Source organism: Carassius gibelio, chromosome A15 (genome assembly GCF_023724105.1).
Source record: "Carassius gibelio isolate Cgi1373 ecotype wild population from Czech Republic chromosome A15, carGib1.2-hapl.c, whole genome shotgun sequence".
NCBI classification, from domain to species: domain Eukaryota; kingdom Metazoa; phylum Chordata; class Actinopteri; order Cypriniformes; family Cyprinidae; genus Carassius; species Carassius gibelio.
The window spans coordinates 14,423,026-14,445,837 of NC_068385.1; the positions used below are offsets into that span (position 1 = coordinate 14,423,026).

The following is a 22,812-nucleotide window of genomic DNA, read 5'->3' on the forward strand; positions in this document are numbered from 1 at the left end:
CGCCAGGGGGCCGGAGCCTGCCGCCTCCGTGACGGAATCCGGAGGGGCAGGGAACGGGGGACTCCTGCCGCTGCCCAAAATCGGAGGAGCCGTCGCCGTCCACCGGGCGGCGGAGGAGTGTCGTGCCGTCCGCCGAGGGCCGTCCAGTGCCACCGCCGGGCACCGCGGAGGAGATCACCCAGCCGGTGGAGGGCCGAGCAGCAGTGCGTCTGGGAACCGGAATTTTTTTTTTTTTTTTTTTTTTTTTCCTCTCTCCCCTCTCTCGTCCCTGTCGCTCCTCCTTCCATCTCCTTTTCTCTCGCCTCGTCTGTCCTACCCCCAGGTTCCCGCAGGTCCCCGTGAGCGGTCTCCCCCGGAGGGAAGGGGGGGGGGGGGGGGGAGTAGAGCGCAGTCTCGGGAGTACCCCCCGGCCTGCGAGGGGCGATGGGGGTATGTGGCGAGTGGGGCGGGGCCGAGAGGCGTGGGAACGAGGAGTGAGGCCAGGTGTAGTGATTGGAGATGAGCTACACCTGAGCCCCACCGCTAGTATCGAGTCCCACGTAGGAGATGGAAGGATATAAAACTGGAGTGACGACCGTGAAGGACGAGAGAGGACCAGGCCTGGGACATTATTTTATGTGTTTGGCTTTTATTTGTGCGCGTCAGTCGCCGTGAGGGGCTGACGCGCTGTTTTGTTTATTTTGGATATTAAAGTGCTTTTTGATTGTGCGCCGGTTCCCGCCTCCTTCTTCCCGATGTATAGGAAGTTTGTATTGTTACAGCGAACTAACCCTTTAAAGACATAATTTTCATTTTGGGGTGGAGTATCCCTTTAATGTCTTCACTGTCACTTTTGATCAATTTAATACATCCTTGTTGAATACAAGTATTTAAGTGTCTAAAAAATAAATTGCTTGAATATGGTGCCTCCAAAATATCACTGAAAAACAGTAAGTTGATTAAAAGATCTAATTTCCATCAAAACTGCACATCAACTGATTTGAGCGCTTGGTTGTGTTTTTTGGCAGTTTAATTCACTGAGTGAAGCTGTTTGCTCCTTTGTGGGACTTTGGTTGGGTTAACTGGGGGTACGTACAGTAAGTGAAGGGGAATCCAGGATTAAAATGGGCAAGTAATGGATGAAGGTAAAAAAAAAGCCACACCATAATCTCGAACACAGCTGCTAATGGCATGAAAAAAGCATGAACAAAGGAGATGTGCTATAAAATTCAGTGGACCACACCCCAAATGACTCCAAAATGATGTGAGCCATCAAGGCTGAGTGGTCTTTAGCTCTCCCCTGCACTGACAGAGGTCTATTTTTAGCCTGAAAACACACTCCTGACTTCCATTACACTGAACGCTGTGCTTTTGCTGGCCTATGGGAGCTGATCTGACACCTGATGTTCCTCTGTGTCAAATTTTCTCATCCCACTTCTTCAGGAGTGTCTTTCTTGCCTCTTAGGAGGCCCAACTCTCATCTGTGGTTTCCCATAATGGCTCTGAAAACATGCTGCTTTGTCAAAGGGCCCGGCTCCAGCAATCCAATGCTCTGAATCATCTCTTCAATGCAATCAGCAATACATGAATAATCAGCATCAACAAGGGTAAATATAATCATCGAGAGGCTCTAGGCTTGTTTTCAAGCTCTGGCTAAGTTACCGAGTCACTGATAAACATGCTCTGAGATGCAAATAAATCATCTTTATATGAAAAGATCTGCCTTTGATCTCCAATCAGGCTCTTTAAACCCACACATGACATACACTGAAGCACTGGATTACTGATGGACAATGCTCAGCCATCTCATAAGCTGCATCTCGAATCGTGTACAATGCACTGTTTACTAAGACTATGCAGTATGTACTTGACTATATACTGCATGAATTTCAAAGGGTAATATAGTATATTCATACACTACGGTTCAAATGTTTGGGGCTGGTAAGATTTATTTAATGTAAAGTCACCAAAGCAGCACTTATTAATCAAAAATACAGTAAAAACATAAATATTGTGAAATTGTATTACAATTTAAAATAACTGTTTTCTATTTGAATATAAAATGTAATTTAATCCTGTGATGTCAAAGCTGAATTTTCAGCATCATTACATCATTTTCAGTGTCACATGATCCTTCAGATTTCATACACTGATTATTGTGAATGCTGAAAACAGTTCTACTGTATTTTTATGTTATTTTCTTAAATAATGTTTTTATTAGATACTGTAGAAAACAGTTGCTCTCACCTGACTCCCTTCTTTCTGCCAGAAAACTGCAGGAAGAGGGTTTCCCTGGGTGCCACACTGAAAAGTGATGGTTCGTCCTTGGGCAGCGACTTGATCCTGGGGAGGTACGTCAATCTGTGGTGGCACTGAGGCCAAAGAGAGCAGAATGTGGCTGATTAGAGAATGATTTTAGGTGTCATGTTTTTACTTTGTCCTTTTTTGCTACCTTTGTTTATTATGATGGAGGGAAGGAGGAAGAAATGCAGAAAGTTTTGGCAAAATGACACAAGCTGGATCAAATAGATATGTCTCTTTGATTTATTAAAAAAACATATCCATTCAAAAGTTAGAGATTAATAATACTTTCATCCAGCAAGGATGCTTTGAAGACATTTAAAGACACTCAAGAACTTTATACTGTCACAAAAGATTGCTATTTCAAATAAATGTTGTTCTTTGAAAAAATTTACAGTATCACTGTTTCTATACAAATATTAAAAAGCACAACTGTCTTTAACAATGATAATAAGATGTTTCTTGAGCACCAAATCATCATATCAGCATAATTTCTGAAGGATCATGTGACACTGAAAACTGGAGTAATGATGCTGAAAACTCAGCTTTGACATCACAGGATTAAATTACATTTGAAAATACATGAAAATAGAAAATATTTATTTTAAATTGTAATTATATTTCACAGTATTACTGTTTCAACAGTAGTTTTCATCAAATAAATGCAGTATTGTGAGAATAAGCTATGACTTTAATAAGCTATTAAATTACTGACCCAAGCTGGAAATTAAAATACATTTCAACAAATGAGCCAACTGCTGACATCAGTTAAAGGTTCAAAGTTATCCACTTTAATCTGGATAGCATAGTCCAGCTAATTTGATACTGGAAGAAATGTTCCGAAATCAAATGATAGACTTTGGCATCTCTGCAAATTCGAGTTTGTGGCATTGAAGAGAAACATTCTGAAAACTCTAGAAGAGTATTCTTCTAATAGAAACAACTGAAAAGAAGCACACTTGAGCAAACATCTCAGTGGGAGTTAGTCTCTTTTGTTTCAGCACCTGATTCACTAAAGAAACTATGCTAATCAGCCAAAAACACCCCACACCCAAAAATCAATTTTCAATCCAAAATTGAAACTTACTTTACTGAGATGACTGTTTGCGGCTGTTTTGTGTAAAAAACCTTTCAATTTGTTCTCTAAAAATCTAGCTTTCTAGTAGAAACAATTGAGATGTTGAAGAGACATCATTTGCGATTCATCTTTGCTATGGTTGGCTCTGAAAACAACTACTAGTACTTGAACTCGATTTAACCCTCACCAAAACACCATCTACGCTCGCCCACTCAATAAAAACATGAAGTGGATTTCTCAGTATTTGAAATCACTTATCAGTTAAGTGCTGTCCTCTGATGCTCATCAGCTCTGTGATTTGCACATTAGTGTGAGAGGCGTTGGATTTAAAACACATAGAGTCTCCACTCAGCCCAGATTAAAGCAAGTAATTAATTGTGACTGCAAAGCAGATTCCGATGCTGGAGTCCGTGGCTCATGCTGGGATAGCGGTGGATGCATGGTATCTAAAAAACATGTTTTCAGCAGTGATGTTTAAGGTGGTTACTGCTTATTTTATCACATTGAAATCCAAACGGAACCACCAACGTTATCTAACAGCTATTTCCCACCCACTTTCTAGTACGGCACTGGACTCAAGGCTGTGTGTCTTTGTTTAGATGACCAGACCGCTACCCTGCTGTTCAGAAACTTCACAGTAGGTTTGTACACCAGACTCATGTGAGAGAAGGCGAATGAGAGCGTGAAAGGCAGACAGAAAGCGCGAGATCTGACTCATCTGTGTTGTTTCTCCATTTTCACATTTTTCTGACGGAGCTACGAGCTCCCACACAAATAACAACTCATGACGAGAAGCTGACAAAGATCACTTAAACCAGAGGAGAATAATAGTGTGGAGAGAAGTGGCTCATGGCTGAAGGAGTCAATGCTCACGACTGCAGGTGACAGCTCCCAAGCGATAGATTGACTTTGTGTGTATGTATGTCAGCTTTAGGGATTGAAATAATGAGTTAAACATTTCAGAGTAGAATGAAATTCTGGAGCCTTAAAGGGACAGAATATATTTGTAAAATATGTCACAGGTTTCTTTTTTTTTTTTTTTTTACCTGTGACATATTTTACAAATATATTCTGTCAAATATATATTTTATATATATATATATATATATATATATATATATATATATATATATATATAAATATATATATATATATATATATATATATATATATATATATATAAATATATATATATATATATATATATATTTTCTTTTTTGCCAAATTCGAAGCAACTTTGCTTGTCGAAGCAACTTTAGATTCCACAGAAACTTTCTATTCCACAAAACATTCTTTATTTTGGAAAAAAGTTTGTTTAGATTATTAAAATGTTCTACACAATAAGGTTCTTTTAAGAACTGTTTACTGAATGGTTCTTCTTAATGGCGTCATTGTGAACCCCCCCCCCTTGGAACCTTTATTTTTAAAAGTGTACAATGGAAGTCAATGGGGTCCAATGGGGATGTTGTTTTAGACCTTTACATTTTTGCTTTTTATTTTGATAGGACAGTTGAATAATTACAATAAGCGAAGTGGGAGAGAGTAAAAGGTCCACTAGCCGGGACTCATACTTGGGATGCAAATAGAACAACAGTGCTATACGTATGTTGTGCACTGTCCACAAGGCTATTGATGCCGAAAACAAACCTAAAAAAAAACGTCTTGTTTTGTGCTGCAAAGAAGAAAGTCAGTCAGGTTTGGAACGTCATAAGGGTATGGAAGCCCATTTACGCCACAAAAAAGTCAAAATTCCAAGATATAAATTTGTAAGTCAGAGAAATTAATTCTGACTTGCAAGATATAAACTCAAAATTCTGACTTTGTTTCACACAATTCCAAGTCTACATCATGCAATATTTATCTTTTTTTCTTGCAATCGTGAACTTTTTACCTCACACAGACTTTTCTTCTTAGAATTGAGTTCCTATCTTGCAATCTGTTTATCTCTCACAATTCTGCATTTATATCTTGCAATTATGAATTATGATGATAACAGATTACAATTTTTGCATGGAATGTCTCTTTAATAGCCACAGAATTTGCACCATTTCCCAGGGAACATTTGAGATGTTCCAGTGAACAAGGATGAATTTGACTCATGACTCATCCTGCATTTTGTTGGGATTGGTAAAAGCTCTTGTGCACATGGCCTCTCATCGTGTGTGCTTGTCTGATGAGTGTAAAAACAGCAGATGTGTGTGGTCAGTCATAATCTTCAGCGTGTTAAGTCACTGATGCAGTGGCTTTGCTCGCTGGTTTGTTGAAAAAATGTTAAGCTAGAAGGCAGCAAACATCTGCTGAGAGGATCAGAGAAGACAGCATTCCCCTGACAGACACAGGCCCTGTCAATTTCACATGAGCACAGGTGTTCTTATTATATCGCAAAGGAAGTAAAAGTTAACAAACTGCATACATAACTATTTTACTTTAACTTCTGTTACTGTGCATTGACATGTATTTTTTTTTTTTTTTTGTGAGTAGAAACCACTTTGGAGAGTAAATGAAACTAGTTACTTGCCAGTGGCTGGAAATGTTTGCGTAATACTGCTGCTAATACAGAAGTAAATCTGTAAGAATTACAGTCACATATGTGGAATATTTCCCATGTTAATCCACCAAAACGAAAATGTGAGGAGTGAAATCCTGATTTTTGTGACAGGTACAGTTCCACTGAGAGATGGAAACTGGCTCATGTCATATGTGATGCTGAGTGACATAAAAAGACAACACTTTGGGATTTTGTTTGTCATATTTTACTTTTGGTGGATTAATATGAGAATAATTCCACATATGTGAATATAATTCCTACAGATGTATTACAGCAGTATTATGCAAACATTTTCAGTCACTGGCAAGTAACTAATCTCATTTACTCTCTAAAATATTGCAAATACTGTTTGTCACTAATATCCAAAGAAAATTTTTTTGAATATATGTATATACTACTGTATATATACATGTAATGTAATTTACTCACCATTGGCAGGTTTGACAAAACCACATTTTGTCATTCAAAGGCTTCTATTTAAATTTTCTAATTTTCTATTTTACACATTTTTTTTCATAATCTGAATTCAGCAATTGAATTCAGTCTCAAAATCCTTGTAGCTGGTGTAAAGCAAGGTCATGGCTTCGATCTTTAGGTAATGCTAGCACTGATAAAATGTTTTGATTAAATTCAATGTTTTGTAAGCAGTAGCTTTGGATAAAAATGTCTGTCAAATGTATGTACGGCAAATGTAGCAGTCACCATTTTCTAACTGTTTTTAGAATAATGTTTAAGTATTAGTAATGTTAATCAGCTGCATTAAATGTCTTATTTCACAAGCTCTGAAATCTATATTAGTCTAATGGCAGTATCAGGGTAATGACTTGAAATGTCTTTTTGAGGCATTCACACCATTTTTATTATACCCACAATGCAAAACAGCAGACATAAAACTGACAAAAAAGTCTGTGCCTGTGCCACCTTCTGAGATGCGGCTGCATGCAGTCAAGGGGAAGGAAAGGTTGGTAAGGATGAAATGATGAAGGGCAACAAAACATCAAGGCAAATGAGACAGAAAATTCACAAATGAAACATCAAGAAAATGGCCCTGAGTCAGAAAATGGGGAGAGAGAGAAAGAGAGAGAGAGAGGCAGTAAAAGGAGGGAGTAGGAAGGAGATGAAGGCAGAGCTGCTTGGTCTCATCTTAATTCAGACTGGCAAAATAACTGGAGGATGAATTGAATCAGGTTTGCTACAGCTGCTTCCCCGGTTTGTGCCAGTTAGATTCCCACCCAGTTCTCTCTCTCTCATTTCTACACACATGCAAACACAGATTTTGCCACGTTCTATTAACACTGCCTCTGCACTCCGGCAGTTTGCTGAAGCACACGTCTCTCTATAACAGCTGTCAAATACAGTAATCCACACGCTTTAACATAAACTCCACATAGTTGCTCTGTTCCAAAACATAGTAAGCTGCCTAATTAGAACATTTTACAAGAATTAACTCACCATCATATCATTCCAAACCTGTATGAGTTTCTATTTTCAGTGGATATAAAATGAAACTCAATGGGGTCCAGAACAACATATGGTCCCCACTGACATAATGTATTTAATGTATGTATTATTTATTTAATATTTCTTTTTATGTTCCACATAATAAAAATCTTTTGCTGTGGTGTGTCAGTAGGAAATATCAGTTTACATTTCCAAACAATCTTTTTGCCATTACTTGTAATAATCCAGTTAGATTTTTGTTAGCAAAAGGAGTCTGACAGCAGCCACACAGAGATCTGATCTCACCATCATCCAGTCTGTCTGGAATAACATGAAGAAACAGAACAAACTGAGACAGACTAATTCCAGAAGAACTGTGGCAACCTCTCCCAGATGCTTGAACAAACCTCCCTACAAAACTATAGTACTGTAAAAAGTTTTAGGCACTTGTGTAAAAATGCTGTAAAGTGAAAATTATTTCAAAAAATAATGTCATAAAAAGATTTTATTTATCAGTTAACTTCTATTAACTAAATCAATATTTGGTGTGACCACCCTTTGCGTTTTAAGCAGAGGTGTTTTACGCATGTAATTCTAGATGGACTGGATGATGATGTTAAATTAAGCATTAGGCATTAAATTAAGATCTGCACATGTTGCACCGTATTTCATTTTAGCCGTTTTTGCAGTGTTGCACAATTTTTTAACCAATCACACAGAATTCTGTTGAGCTTAGCAATGCAATGGCCAATCAAAAGCATACCATTAAATACAAATTCAGCTCCATTTACCATGTCTGGTTCTTGCCTAAAAAGACGTGTTTATGATGTTTAATACTTTTGGCTGCTTTTAGCCTTACCCTGGAGCTGGTTCATCCACCGCCAATGTTATTTGTGTTGTGCTTTGTGTTGCTGCCTATTTAAATCAGTCACTTCCATGGTAGACAGGATGCATACTTCAAAATTATACTTCGGTTTTATGTGTATGCTGTATGTACAGTGAGCGTTGCATAAATGTCATAATAAGCATATGTGTTCATCTGAATGCATATGCTAAGTGTTGGTGTCAAAACTAAGTAAACTTTTGTGCTTTAGAAGTCAACTGGCTATCTTGGCAATGAGGCAGCACACCAGAAAACAGAGCTACCATTTGAGCAGCAACAGAGGAACTGATCATTTCTTCCTGGTGACTTCACACAGATCAGACTGATTGTGCCTGACAAATGGCTGAGGTGAGGTCTGTTTAATAGACATGAGTGGCAACATATGCATGAAGCTAAGAATATCAGCTTGCTTTTTTGTGATTCATATTTCAGGTGAAGTGTGATGTTTGTCAACACATGTGTAAAAGGATGCATGGCTGTGCATCTTACCGTGGACCTGCAGCACAGCGGATGCTTCAGTTTTGCCTACGCTGTTTTCTGTGACACACGTGTATGTGCCCTCATCCTCTGCTCTGACTCTTATCAGACGCAAGCTGTTGTCACCACGGATCTCAAATCTACTCGGACGAGATGGTGAAAAGAGACAGTGGTTGCAGTGATGAGAGCAGATTGAACAGTCATCACACATTCCTTTAACAGCCCGTGTACATCTGTTTGAGACTCATCAAATATGCCACTGTACTGCACTGTATTGTGCCCCAAACTCTAAGAAGCACTATTTTATTCTTGGGGCTTTAGCCACTTTTTTATTTGACATTAGAAAGGAGACTGAAAACTATGTGGGGGAAGAATGGAAATGGGATCAAGTTTCAAGTCAGTTCACTTGGCGGTGGTTTTTCTAGTCAAACAGCTACAGAAATTCATTTGAATGGGAAAAGACTGAAACCTCTAAAACTGACGGCCAAGAAAGCTTTCTTTTAAATAATACTGCTAATAAAATCGAACAACATTTTGCTTCATTAAATCAAATCACTCTACAATGTGATTTCCTTTTCCATTGCTATATTGAGAATTGCAGTTAATTTAGCAGAAAATAAACTAGCCACATGACTGCTAAGATGTTTGTAATTAAGTGGTCATGATGACTAGTAAACTAGTCTGAAAAGAGGAGTCACTCACAGCTGCTGCCAACAATTTAGTGCCAAACTTTTTGTTATATATATTTTTTTAAGTTTAAATATAATTTCATTGACACATTTAAAGCATTATCAAGTTATTATCACTATATTTAAGTTATCGCATATGATACTTTTCATCAGTATTGTGCAGCCCTACTTTATATGTGAATAAAAGCATAAATTAAATCAGTTTATCTTATAAACAAGGATCACCATACATAACACACACTAGAGCTGATCGATTACTTTAAATGGAAGCACGTTTCTTCATGAATTTCTTGAATTGTCAAAGATTAGGTGAAACAGACTTTCGGTGGAGGGACAGAAATCTCTCTAGTTTTGTTGTATGATGCTGTATTATGCAATAAATATTATTCCTCAGTTTGAGGTTTATTGGTTTTATGAGCTTTCTGCTTCTTTAACTCAACAGAAAGAGGAAACTGATTTTCTAATCTCTCACTACATAAATTTCATTAAACTGCCATTTGAGCTCCATAAAGCTGCTGTAACAGCATCACAAATGTGTGTAAGCAGAGTCTTGCCTCCCCCGCGGTAGTTCTCCTTCGTCTCTGTTCCAGCGGACAGTCGGAGCCGGGTCTCCATGAACCTCGCATAGAAAGTCAACAGTCTCCTCACCCAAAACAATCTGATTCACAGGTCTGCGGATGAACACTGGCCTCTCTGCTCACACAGTCACACACATATCACACAGTGATTATTTTCACTCCTTTGTGAAACCAAAAAACTGAGTCAGGAAATTGGACTTACCAAACACAACAAGTTCAGCTGGATCACTGTCTCTCTCTCCCACCATATTGGTGCCTACGCACACATACATGCCTGCGTCACTTTTCCGGGTGTGAGAAATCATCAGCTTACCACCACGCATCTGAAGAAAACAAAGAATAAAATCACAGACATAATTTTATTATAGTACAACTTGTTTTGATTCTTTAAAAATATTTTTTTTTTCAGTCAGTATCTTCTTCAGATCAAGGTTCACTCAGAAATGTGTTCCTCTTAAAAAAAAAAAAGTTTCAAAGCTAACAAAAATGTTCTAAAAATCAAGTTATGAAAATGTTATTTCTGAACATTCAAAAAGTCCATAACAATGGTTATTTTATGTGAATGTAATTTTTTAACCTCCTCTCACATTCTGAAAAGAGTAGTAACATTCAAAAAAAATTCAGAGGAAAATGTTTCAAGAATTAAACGATCCATGAATGTTTTTGTGCGAAAGACTCACTAACTCTGAATGATTGTTTGTTCATGACTTTGAGAGAACCTTGCCAGAACGTTAGACAACATTCTGAGAATGTTCCTCGTTATCTGGGTTAACACAAAGAAATGAATAATATATTTTTTTAAATATGTACTTTGTACTAAATATGTAAATATTAAAAATATACATGGACATACATGACACGAAGACTGTACTTATATCAGAAGCCTAATAAAAGCAGTGTTATTTTAAATGGTCCAGGCTGACTCCATAGGGTGGTCACATGACCAAACTTTTTTTTCAGAATCAGTGTAATTTTAGTTACTTTGTATTTATATACTATTATAGTATCTATAGCTGTTATTTTCATATAAAAGTGTTTGTTTTATCTTTTATATATATATATATTTCTGTCAATTTTTTTTATTTACATTTACATTTTTTCATCTAGTATTTATATTTTATTATAATTTTTGTTTCTCCGAAGAACAAAAACTGTTTTAGATTTAGCTGTAACAACACTAGTAACCAGCACAACATAATGTCAATGCTGGAGGAGAACAGGACGTGACCAAGTGCACTTATTTATGTTTCAATCGATGCTGGCTGCGGAGGGGTAGAGTGATGCTGCACTACAACCTAATCATCACTTCTGTGCCAACATTGCACTTTCTGCTATTGACTCACAGAGATCCTGCCGTCCTTGTCATTGACACGAACATTGTTCCTCTTCCAGGAAACGGTGGGCTCAGGGTGACCCCTGGGAGGGACACACTCCAGCACAGCAGGTTCTCCTGCTGCCACCACCACATCATTGGGAGGCTGGCGGAAATCATCCCTGAGAACTATGGGAGATTAAGACAAGTGTTAGCTGTATGCTGTGTTGTTTTTGTTGGGTATGTTTTCATCTTCTCCCATGTGCGAGGTGTTTATTTACAGCTCTTCATTGAGGAACTTGGGAATTGTGAGTCAGAGATGAATGAGGCGTTTTATCTTCTCTTTCTCTCAGCTTGTGTCCTCAAATCTCCTGTGCTCCTTTCTGGATGTTATGCCTTGGCTTTCTCATCTTATCAATTATAAAGTGTTTTTATGACAACACATTCACATTTAAATACAGCTGAATAATTGACAACAGAAAAGAGACATGACATGACTAGGGCTATGTTCCAAAATCTACTAAGCTGATTTCTATTTACACTATTGTTCAAAAGTTTGGGTAAAAAAAAAAATAATAATACTTTTATTAGCATGGATGCAGTGAAAGTAAAAACAGTTACAAGGATCTTGTGAGACTGTAGACTGGAGGAGTAATGGCTAATCTGCTTTCACAGGAATAAATTACATTTTAGAATATATAAAAACAGATAGTTATTTTAAATGATCCTAACATTTCACAGTATTCAATTTTTTTTCTGTATTTTGATCAAATAAATGCAGCCTTTGTGAACATGAGAGACTTTTTTCAAAAACAGTGAAAATCTTACAGACCCTAAACTTTGAATGGATTTGTACACAAGCAGGAACATCACAAGTGACACATTTAAAGCACTCTACAACGGCAGCAACACAAATAGTGTAATTAGATCATTTATTAACTATAAACCTATTTTTTGTAAAGAAATAAAGCTACACTAAAATCAACATTTCACTTTCCTTGATTACTGGATTAATTTACAGAGCCTGATCAATAGCATTCTGGGATTGCCACTCCACAAAAAACAGTGATTTGAATGCACCTGCTATCATAATTACAACTTGGAGGACCTGAACACAACATAAATAGGCAGCTAAAAGTTGAGTTTGAAGCACGACAAAAAAAAAACTAAATCCAACAGGGAAGCCAATTCTTTAACTTTGCAAACAGCCAAATTCAACAATGCTGACCTTACTAAGCATACATGTTAATTGTAAACACTGTGAACTCTGCCCTCTTCTCTTTTCTATGCCTACCCTTCACATTGAGAATGAACGGCAGAATGCTACATTCCCCGCTGTCTGACTTGGCAGGGAAAAGTTACCCATAAATCCCCAGTGGTGATTGACAGATTAAAAATGCGACCCCTGCTCTATGGCAGCTGCCTCCGGGGGCCCCTTTGAGTTTCCTACATCAAAGAGTGAGCTCCTACGGGCTGTAGATTCTCACCAGCGGCTGGTACAGACCCTCACACACACAGACAAGCATAAATGCCACTCATATTCTAATCTCTGTAAAAAATAAATGCATTTCGTTAATAACGTACTGCACACACAGTTGTCCACAAATTAATCATCAATCTGACAGCTGCGATATATTCTCGACTTATCTCTTAAACACTCCGTGGATGAATTTTTTCGATTAACACCTCAATTATAAGGTGTAATCTCACCTGCCGTGGGCTGCACATGAAACCGTAGAATGTAAAGCATGAAGATGATTCCAAATAAATAAATTCAGCCATCAATTCATATTTATGATATGACCTCAGATGTATTACTGAGTCCTGGCTACACCATCCCTTGGCGGACCTTTATAAATGCAGTGACTTGTGATAATTACTTATAAATATTCATTGAAATGTCATGTTATTGGTGAGATCCAGAGTGCAGAGTGCTCCATTTTCTTTGTTAGTGAAATGCTCATGCTCATCTCCTGCCTATGAATATTCATATATTTCAGGCTGGAACAAATGGTGTGGGTCTGTCTATGGGCAGTAAGTGATTCACTTCACGATTTTAAGTGCTCATCTGTCAGTCTGGGCATCCAACCTGACCATAACCAACTTCACCACTTCACCATCCAACACAATCTGCCACATTCCTGTCCACTCAAACCTTCTTCACATTTTAGATTTTTAGAGGCAAATCATTGCCGTTGTTGTGCCATGGTGTTCACTAACTACTCGCAATCCAGAGGGCAAATTTAATTAGCTCACTGCCATTCTTTTTTAGCACAAACATGCATCCTTTCTATGCAAATTAAGCTCATTGGTTAGCCTTAATCTCAAAACTTAGTGCTAATTGTATACTGGAATTAACTTTACACAACTATTGGTCTAACGGCTAAATATTGGTTGACCATAATTACTGATAATTGCTGACCATTTCAGTAAAAGACTCTTATCTCTTAGCATGTTGCTAAGCTACCAATCAGACTTGATATTTTTTGGTACTGGACGAAGTATACATTTTAAAGTGGCACTTTCAAAGTGAAATATCCAGTGGGGCCAAAAGCACATTTAGTTTTATCTGAAACAGATAAATTTGACTACCAATGTATGAAAATAATGTACCACCCTAAACCTTACCTATAATGTTAACAAAAGCAAATGTAAAAATGCATTTGCTGAAGCAAACATGCTTCTACAGGACTTTAAGCTATTATATTCTGTACCAGGTGAGCTACCGAGCAAGTTTATTATTATTTTTTATTATTATTTATTTTGGTGCAGCAACATAGACAGCATGTTCAATTTTCTCTTTTAACATAATATAACAGTAAACTAAAACATAAAAAACGAACAAAATTACACATACAAAAACGTAATAAATAATAACAATAATAACAAAAGTTATGGGTGAGGGCAAATGTATACTAAATGTTCCAACTATATGTTGAGGGTGTTAATTATGGGTTCTTAGTCCATGGTAGAGACTATGGAAGAAATCACTCTATAGTTTCCCATTTTTAATAGCAAAGAGTTACAGGGAAGATTAGAATGACATTCTTCATTCCCAAGGAAAGAGTCATTTGCTCTATACCTCCACAAAGTCTGGTCGTAACGGCCTTACATATACCACCCACTTGGACCAGAATTTAATGAACGTATTTTTCTGAAGACGGAGGTTATGGTGGAGGTGATTATTTCCATAACATATATATCATTTACTATGTCCATCCACTCTCGTAATGTGGGGGTTCAGGAAGCAACCAACACCTTGTTATTGCTTTTTTACCAGCAGATGTTAAAATGCCAAACAGATATTCATCCTGCCATCTTGCCTTTAAATCCACATTTCCTAAAAACATCGTGGAAAAGTGCAAGGGAATTATCACTGGGCACTCCCAGAATATGTGCCAGTGATTGGCTTCCTGAATCCCACACTGTCTCCAACATCCAAGCAAGTTTATAATGCCAGAAAAGTCATACTTATGGACCTGATTATGTGATGTGAATGTAAAAATAAATAAGGTTCACAAATCACACACTATAGTAAAGGTATAAGGATGTCAACTCAACATCGTGATGTCTATCAGGCACTGTCTATCAGCCCAACCCTATAGTAGGAAGAGGCATGTTTTTGTTAAATTATAGTTTCATTATAATTCATAAATGGATGTTACTATACAAAATATAGTAACAAAGAAATAAGTGCCTGAAACCAAAAGGCACTTAAACAACAGATTTGACATTTACTTGAAAATGCTATCAAACAAACAGATAAATTCATCCCCCAAAGGCTAATTAATTTTTTTTGTTTTTTAAATGGACTATAAAATGATTCACTTGTCCTTTTCTCCCATTGTCCGGTAAAATCTGTTGTCTGTCCCTCACTCCCTTGGGCCACTCTAACAAACAAAGCACAGGCCTTTCCAAGCATATAAAAGTATGTTTTTACAAGAGAAAGAGTGAAGATGTTGCAGAAAAGTACCCAACCAATGGCACACCTAACACACACATCTGCCCCCTTCCACCCGAGCCATCTCACCTGGTGGACACCCTACAATCTCCAATCAAAGCTGATGCTGAGGGTGACTGATGGCCCCAAAAAGAAACCTAACAACAGTGGTGTAATGCATATATGCATGCATGAGCTTGCAAATTGGCAGTGTGGCATTCTCCATCCCCTGCAGTCCACTGTGGTGGCCCGTCACCTCCTGAACAGGATTTAACTCGCATGAGGCACATGCACAAGCAAGGACAAGGACAGGCTGTTCCCAAAAAGCCCACAGCATGTTGCATTTTTCAGGAGACGAAGTCATGAGTTATTCATGAGCACTGGTTAAGAAAAAAGAGGGTAAAATAGTGTTACCGTTTACCTAGAGCCGGCCAGCCTGCACAGAAAGCTGGTATGTGCCCTCGGCAATACCACATGCCTAGTTATGGCAAAGAACGATACACGCTTGGCTCTGACAGGGTTCGTCCCTCTTGGCAGTGTATTCAGGAAACCATTCTTTCCCCCTCTCATCCTCCACACTTTATTATAATGCACTAGGTAAAGCAATGTGAATTTTAATAATCTGTGAGGCGAGTAACATAAGCAGAGAGACTCATTAGCTACAGCTAAAAGCCTGAGTGGGCCACATGACCGGCACAAAACATTACGGTCATTCTCTTAATTCTGTTTGGCTTCCTTCCACTGAGCAGAACATGCACAGCAAAATCATCATCATCCCTTACATATGCTGTATAAGCCAATTACTTCAGATGCTAAAATGAAATATGGAAATAAATCAACATTAATTAGCAATAACTTATTCCTTATGTGTTGTATGTGTCTCAAAAAAAACAGCAAAATGCTTTCTAAGATCACATTCAATGTGCACAATAAAAAAAATGCTGTTTAGGTGTGGATTTAAAATAGGATGTTGCAAATTGGTGCTTGGGGCTCTGGAAAAAAATTGCTGAGGACAAAAGTAAATTGTGAAAAGCACTATACAAATCTTAAATTAAATTAAATGTTTATCTTCAGCTTTCTATTTAACACTACAGCAGTATTATTGTCTATTAAAACTATTAAAAACAGTTTTTGTTAATTCAAAAAAATCTGAAAATAAATGAATTAAAATATAAATATTAGATGATTAAAAAAATAAACAAATATACAATTTTAAATATTAAATATGAATAAATAAAAACTATAATAGTATATTAATATTATAAAAACAGCACTGCAGCACATGTAATTTATTGCAATACAGGCTGATGGTCGACCTGCTGAGCATTGCTGCCTGACACACCTACACAGGTGCCTTGTGCTGGTGTACTCCACTTCTTGGCCATAAAGCGGGTCATCAGCCAGGGACCACCATTCATGGATGTTTCGCTTCTTTAACCCCAGTACATCTCCTAGTGGTGGAGCGATGGCAGCTGATGCCCTAGATGTTACTTGGCCCCCAACCCCTATACATCCTCCTCAGCCACAGCCAAAAGCTGCCCCTCTCTGCCTCGTCTGCCAGTTCTTTAATGGCTTTTCGACACCCTGCTCCTCTACATCCCATTTCATGGAAAAGGCAAACCATTGAGGACCCAACGAAGCCCTTGCATCCCACCTTCGACAGGACATATGGCTTTCCAACCAGCCTATCTGCAGTCTTCTACTAGGTCTGCATACTCAACACACTTCCACTCATTGGCAGCCTCCATACCCTCCTCCCATGGGACAGTGAACTCCACTAACAAGATGGTCTTAGTTGGTTTTGACCACATGATCAAATCTGTCCGGAGCAAAGTTTCTACAATCTCTCTTGGGAATTGTAGATGTCTTCCCAGGTCAACTCTCATGTTCCACTTCCTGCCAGATGAGAGGGCTCTAGATGTCACTCTCTGGAGATGGTGGTTAACTTTCTCCCTGGCCCTTGCAAACAGGATGGGACTTCTTGCTGGCGCGGAAGGTCTACTAGTAGCTTTCCTGTCTGCATAACTCTGCAACCTCTGCTAGTTTCCTAAATACCAGATTGTGTCGCCACCTATAGCAGCCTTGAGACAATGCTGTCTTACATCCCGGCAGGCTGTGCTGGAGGCTTGCATTGCTTTTTACTGCAAATGGGGTAAGCCGAACCACTGGTGGAGGTTTCTGGGACAAGGTAGGGTGTCATAGGTGGATCTAATCAGGAAGCTGAGCCTGGCTTGGGGGATCTTCCACAGATCAGACCATGACATGATCTGTGACACCTTCCCATGACATCCAGCATGCCTGCTGGTTCTGAGACACCACCTTGATGTTGAGGCACTCCTGCTCGGTCCTTGTCACTTCTGCCACCATCATGGCTCTACGCTCTTTCTTGGAGGCCTTTGTCTTGGTCTCGCTCTTCCCAAGGCCTGCTCGTCCCTCCTGGACTCTGCCGACTACTTCACAATGTCTCAGCCTGCTAATTGCCCTGTCTATCTCTTCCTAGGCTTTCCACTTCCTCCCTGCCTGTTAAGTAGGGCCAGCTACCCTCACTAGTTGGTCAGTGGATTCCCTCAGCTCCAGCACCATCCAAGCCTTTATCTGCTTATATCCCATGTCAATGGATCACAGTGGCAGCTGTAGTGTATTCCTGCCAAAGAGGCATACATCTGATAGGTACCTCGGCAGACAGAATCCACTTCCTGATGAAGGAATTTGGTAGCCCATCCATCTTGTCTGCCAACGAGGAGGGAACTTCGCTCATCTTCAGAGGCCACATCACTCTCGGGTACAGTATGAACTGGTAACTCCATACTTTACACTTGCCGGGGAGCTGGCTCTGATTGATCTTAGCAAGGCCATCTACGAGCTGCTTCCTCACTGTTTCCCCCATCTGCCTATCAGAGAGGTCTACTGTATAGGCTACGGACAGGCTGATTTGCCAGCAAAGGGATTCCTTCCCCACCTACGACAAAGATGGTATGGTCTCTTCTAACCCCTTTCCTGAGGGACAGGCTGCGTGATCTGCCGGGTTTGATCTTCATCGTCGCCCACCCCACAAGCTCCTCAATCCTCTTCAGCAGTCTTTTTTTGCATGCTGCTGTCTGGAGAATGGTGGTGATGTCATCCATATAGTCTCTCACTGGTGGTAGACTTTGGCCTGAATGTAGCTTGATGCCTTCAACCACCGCCCTTGCTCCATTCAGCATAACCTCGAACATTCAACATTCAGGAGTGTAATGCTCCTAAACTGGCTAATGGTGGTAGAGTTTGTTTCCTTCGGGATGAACACTGTGACAGCTTGTTGCCACTCTGAAGGGATGACTTTGTTCTTCCACGCCACTCTCAGGAGGTTCCCCTGGGCAGTACTTGTACAGCTTATAAGATACCCAGTTGGGGCCGGGAGCTGAGGCTGCTTTCGCTTTCCGTACCAGTTCTGCTACCTCACTAAGTTTGGGGAGATCAACTTTTACTGGAGTTACCTCCAGTTTACTGTTTCTCCTCTCCTCCAGTAGCTGTCTCGCATGCTTGAAGAGGTTTTTGAAGAAGTCACTCCTCTCTTTCTGCTTCTGCCTTCTGCGTTTACGGATGCGCTCTACCCTCCGAAGGCTGACTAGGTTCTTCTTCACCTCCTCCCACAGTGGCTTCAGGCCCTCCTTCTCCTCTTTGCTTGTCTTCCTCCATTGCTTTCGGGGATGGAGATGCCTCTTCACCAGTTGCTCAATCTCTCTCTCCCTCCTCCCCTTATGCTTTATGCCCTTTTGCTCTCCAGTCACTAATCCTACTCCGAACCTGCTTCTACACTCCTCGTACAGGATGTTTCTGATGCGATTAAGCTTGGTTTCCACCTGGCCACATAATGACTGCTCAAGAATGATGCTGATGTTTTCATCGAGCTGCCGCCACACTGCCACCTCATTTGCTTTCGGCCATTTGTCTAGCTGCCTCCACCCAGGTTCTTTCCTCTCTGTCCTCTGTTCTTTCCTAATGGTATCTTCTCCTGTGCCACCCTCAGAGGAATACGTTTCAACCAATGACTCTCCTGTGTCCTCTACATGTCTTCCCTCAGCAACGCTGGAACCCTCTGCGCTTTGGTTAGCGACCTGGCTTTGGGCTCCACTTGTCTGACCTGTAGTTGAAGAGCAATGTTACTGCTGGCCCCCCAACTTGACACTTCTTCTTTCGCTGGTGAATCATTAATCCTCTGACGGTAGTAACTTTCTCCCATCAACACCTGCATCTTGTCAAATTCTTTAAATCATTGCCTATGTTCATTCCGGTCATTACCATGAAGTCTTTCTGGTTTGGCCCTTCTTCCACCCTGCCTCTCGGAGAGCCACCAGGTTGGCTTTTTCGACACCCTGCTCATGTACATCCCATTTTGCGGAGTAGGCGAACCATTGAGGACCCAACAAAGCCCCTGCATCCCACTTCGACATGACACATGGTGGATTTCTTACCAGCCTCTCTGCAGTCTTCTACTAGGTCTGCATACTCGGCACGCTTACACTCATTGGCGGCCTCCATACCCTCCTCCCATGGGACAGTGAGCTTGACTAACAAGATGATAAACCCATATATAAAGATTTTTATCACACTAGACCTACACCTACCCCTCACAGAAACTACTGCCATTTTATAATTTCAAAAAATACCATTTTGTATGTTTTTTAAGCCTTTTGGTTTATGGGGACACAGGAAGCCATAAACCATGTTTACATTGTAGTACCCATATCATTACACACATTTGTGTCCTCAAAAACCATATATACCAAAACACACACGTACACAAAGCATGAAATGGACCAAACTGGCTGCTCTCTTTTACATTATAGCTCAGGATAGTCATTATACATTTTCCCTTATTAGTAACATTAGTCACAACACATGTTACTGGAAACTTGGTACCTGTCAACTAATGATTTTGAATCATGGAAGTAAAAGGACATTTCCCTAGCTGAATCTCACACAGGTCAGGCTCATTTCAAAAGGCCGGAAGTCCTTGTTCTCCGCCCCACTGTAGAGATCATCCAATGATGGTAAATGACAAGCCTGTTGGGATGTACATTATTAATAGCCCACCACCGACTCACCACACACTCTTTCTCCTTCTTTACACACACGGGTGCTCATTTGCATTCCCCACTATAGAGACCGACAAAACATTCGCCCATTTGTGACTCAGACATTGGTCTTAAAAGGACAATCATTCTAACCTGAAGAATCTGTGTCGGGTTTGGCAAGCAGCCATCTGTCAGTGTGTCGGTGTGTCTGTGGAGTGGGAGGAGAACTGTGAAATGTTTTAGGCTAAATGAAGCACTCCTGCACTTAAAGCCCGACAATTACATGCAAAATTATGCCTACCTCTAACATGTAATTATATGGCGGGTGCATGAACGTGGATGTCACTGTGAAAGGTTATGGCTGGCCAGATTCTAACACACAGCTGGAAGTGTGTGTGAAATAGACAGGATGCTGTTATTGTTCATTTCAGAGCCACATAAATAATTCCATCCCAAAGGTGGGCTAGTCTAATGGTACGTTATTCCCTGTGTCAAGACTCGGTTAATCAACCCACCCAGAGAGACGGTGACTGGTTTAATCTGCACGTTTTTGTTTTTAATTCCTTTTGGACTGATAACATCCCATTCAGCATCTCTGGACAATAAATAAATGGATTGAACTTGGTCCAAATCGTCTTCTGTATATTAAATGTAATGTAATTACAAAATGTACATTTAAAAATTTACATGAAACAGACAAAGAGTATGGAAGATATGCGATATAGAAAATGCATTGGTTATGTTCAACAACACTGTGCATGCAAGAAATCCCATAACAGCCCTTCAGAGGGTTTAGATAAGAACGCATGGGGAAAGATGTATTAGGAAAAGCTGCTACAGAGCATCATTACTATATAATCCCACACTGGGTGAAAGAGGGACAGCTGGGTCTAGAGCCTTTTAAGCAAGTTTTATTTTTCATTTGTCCTACTTTATCTTAATCCAGGCTCAGGGAACATGGCAGTTTGCTCCCCCAGACAGACTGCCACATTCAATGCTTTGAAATAGATACAGCTTTTCTCTTGCATAAAAGCTTCAACACAAAGCTGCTATTTTGAAAGAATACGTGAATGGATTTGCATTCAAGCCAAGAGCTAAATATCTACTTCTGCCAAAATAAAAAATAAAAAAAATAAATAAAAGACAGAAATAACAGGCTTCACCAGTCGCAGTTGCCATTTTTCATCCTGCCATTATGACAAGCGTCAGATTAAGCATTGGTCCTCTGGCATACATATGTTAGGTAGATAATACTGTATCCCCAATATACTGTCTAGCATTGCATGGATTAATATGTTAGTGTAAGACCCGGATTCAGTCTTCTCTTCCTGGTGAACCCATTGATATTACAGAACACTGACACTTTTCACAAATGCACAAATCTTTTTGTTTGTTAAAAAAACTTGAAAGGCAAGAGCGACAAAAGTGTTGAATTTAAAGAGCGATTTATACTTGTGATGGCTGTTTAAACCTTGATGAATAAAGTGAAACTTAATTTTTTATTGCTAATAAGTTTAATTGAAATAAAGCTGAAATAAAATCTAAATAAAAAAAACTAAAAATAAAATTTAAAACAATTAAAGAAAGATATAAAGAAATAAAAACTACTATACTTGTAAAATTTCTGTGAACATTAAAAATAAAAGTACAATTAAAACATGCTATATATTTACTAAACATATTAAAACACACTATAACATTATATAACTAATACTAAAATAATACTTTCCCAAACTTATGATTTCCCAAACTTGTGAAACTCAAAATAAATTTTTCACATTGTTTTGATCATTATTACCCATTCTTGGTGAAAATTGTTGGCACTGATCAAGACAAAACTCTCTCACACGATGTTCCCGACTTGACTAGAACAATTAATCACATCACACATGGGCCTAATACTAAAAAACATGAGTGATTCACCAATAAAAAAAGCACAGAGTGAACATTTCATAGCTCAACAACTCTTCGTGTTCATGAGTCCCATAAGCTGAAATATCTAACAGATGGCCATGGCCACATCATACTTGTTGTGGCAAAAACTGCTCACTTATCACAAACACGCTGATCCCATGTATACAGTCAATTTGTTTCCCACCTCAGTCCGCTTGCTGCTATAATCTGAGCTGCAGAACTAGACGACGTCTCAGAGATGTGTGAAGGATTGCTTGCCCTTGCCCCTGCCTTCACCTGTTGTATCCCTCAGGATCCTCCGTCTTCATAAACCACCTGCTCTGCTCCCGTGCCGTGATCACGCTGGCAACTGTCCAGCGCTAATTAGCACATTAATCACTGCTGAGGAGATGATATGGCTGCTGGTGAGCTGGGTCTCCTGGTGTATGACCCGAGTCTCATCTTCAACAAGGACAACCCCTTAATTCAGGAGTATTGTGCAACATGATCTAATATCCAACCTGATTTGAGGCTGGTAGGGGTGCTGAGTCTATATGGACTCTAGAGAGCTAAAAACTATACTCTTTCTGGTTTTAATCATACATAATACATTATCTTCTATGTCTTGCTTATGACA

General features: G+C 39.4%; 1 protein-coding gene across 4 annotated transcripts in view; it reads right to left on the reverse strand.

The window, feature by feature from the left end:
* The window catches only part of LOC128029284 (roundabout homolog 2-like), a 55,875-nt gene that overhangs the window by 21,826 nt on the left and 11,237 nt on the right, over positions 1–22,812 (reverse strand). For all 4 annotated transcript variants that reach the window (XM_052616977.1, XM_052616978.1, XM_052616976.1 and 1 more), the window contains exons 3-7: positions 11,317–11,474; positions 10,176–10,296; positions 9,950–10,088; positions 8,719–8,846; positions 2,227–2,351 (exon numbers count right to left, since the gene is read on the reverse strand). In XM_052616977.1, coding sequence (XP_052472937.1) covers positions 2,227–2,351; positions 8,719–8,846; positions 9,950–10,088; positions 10,176–10,296; positions 11,317–11,474 — 671 coding nt within the window. The remainder of the gene's footprint in view (positions 1–2,226; positions 2,352–8,718; positions 8,847–9,949; positions 10,089–10,175; positions 10,297–11,316; positions 11,475–22,812) is intronic.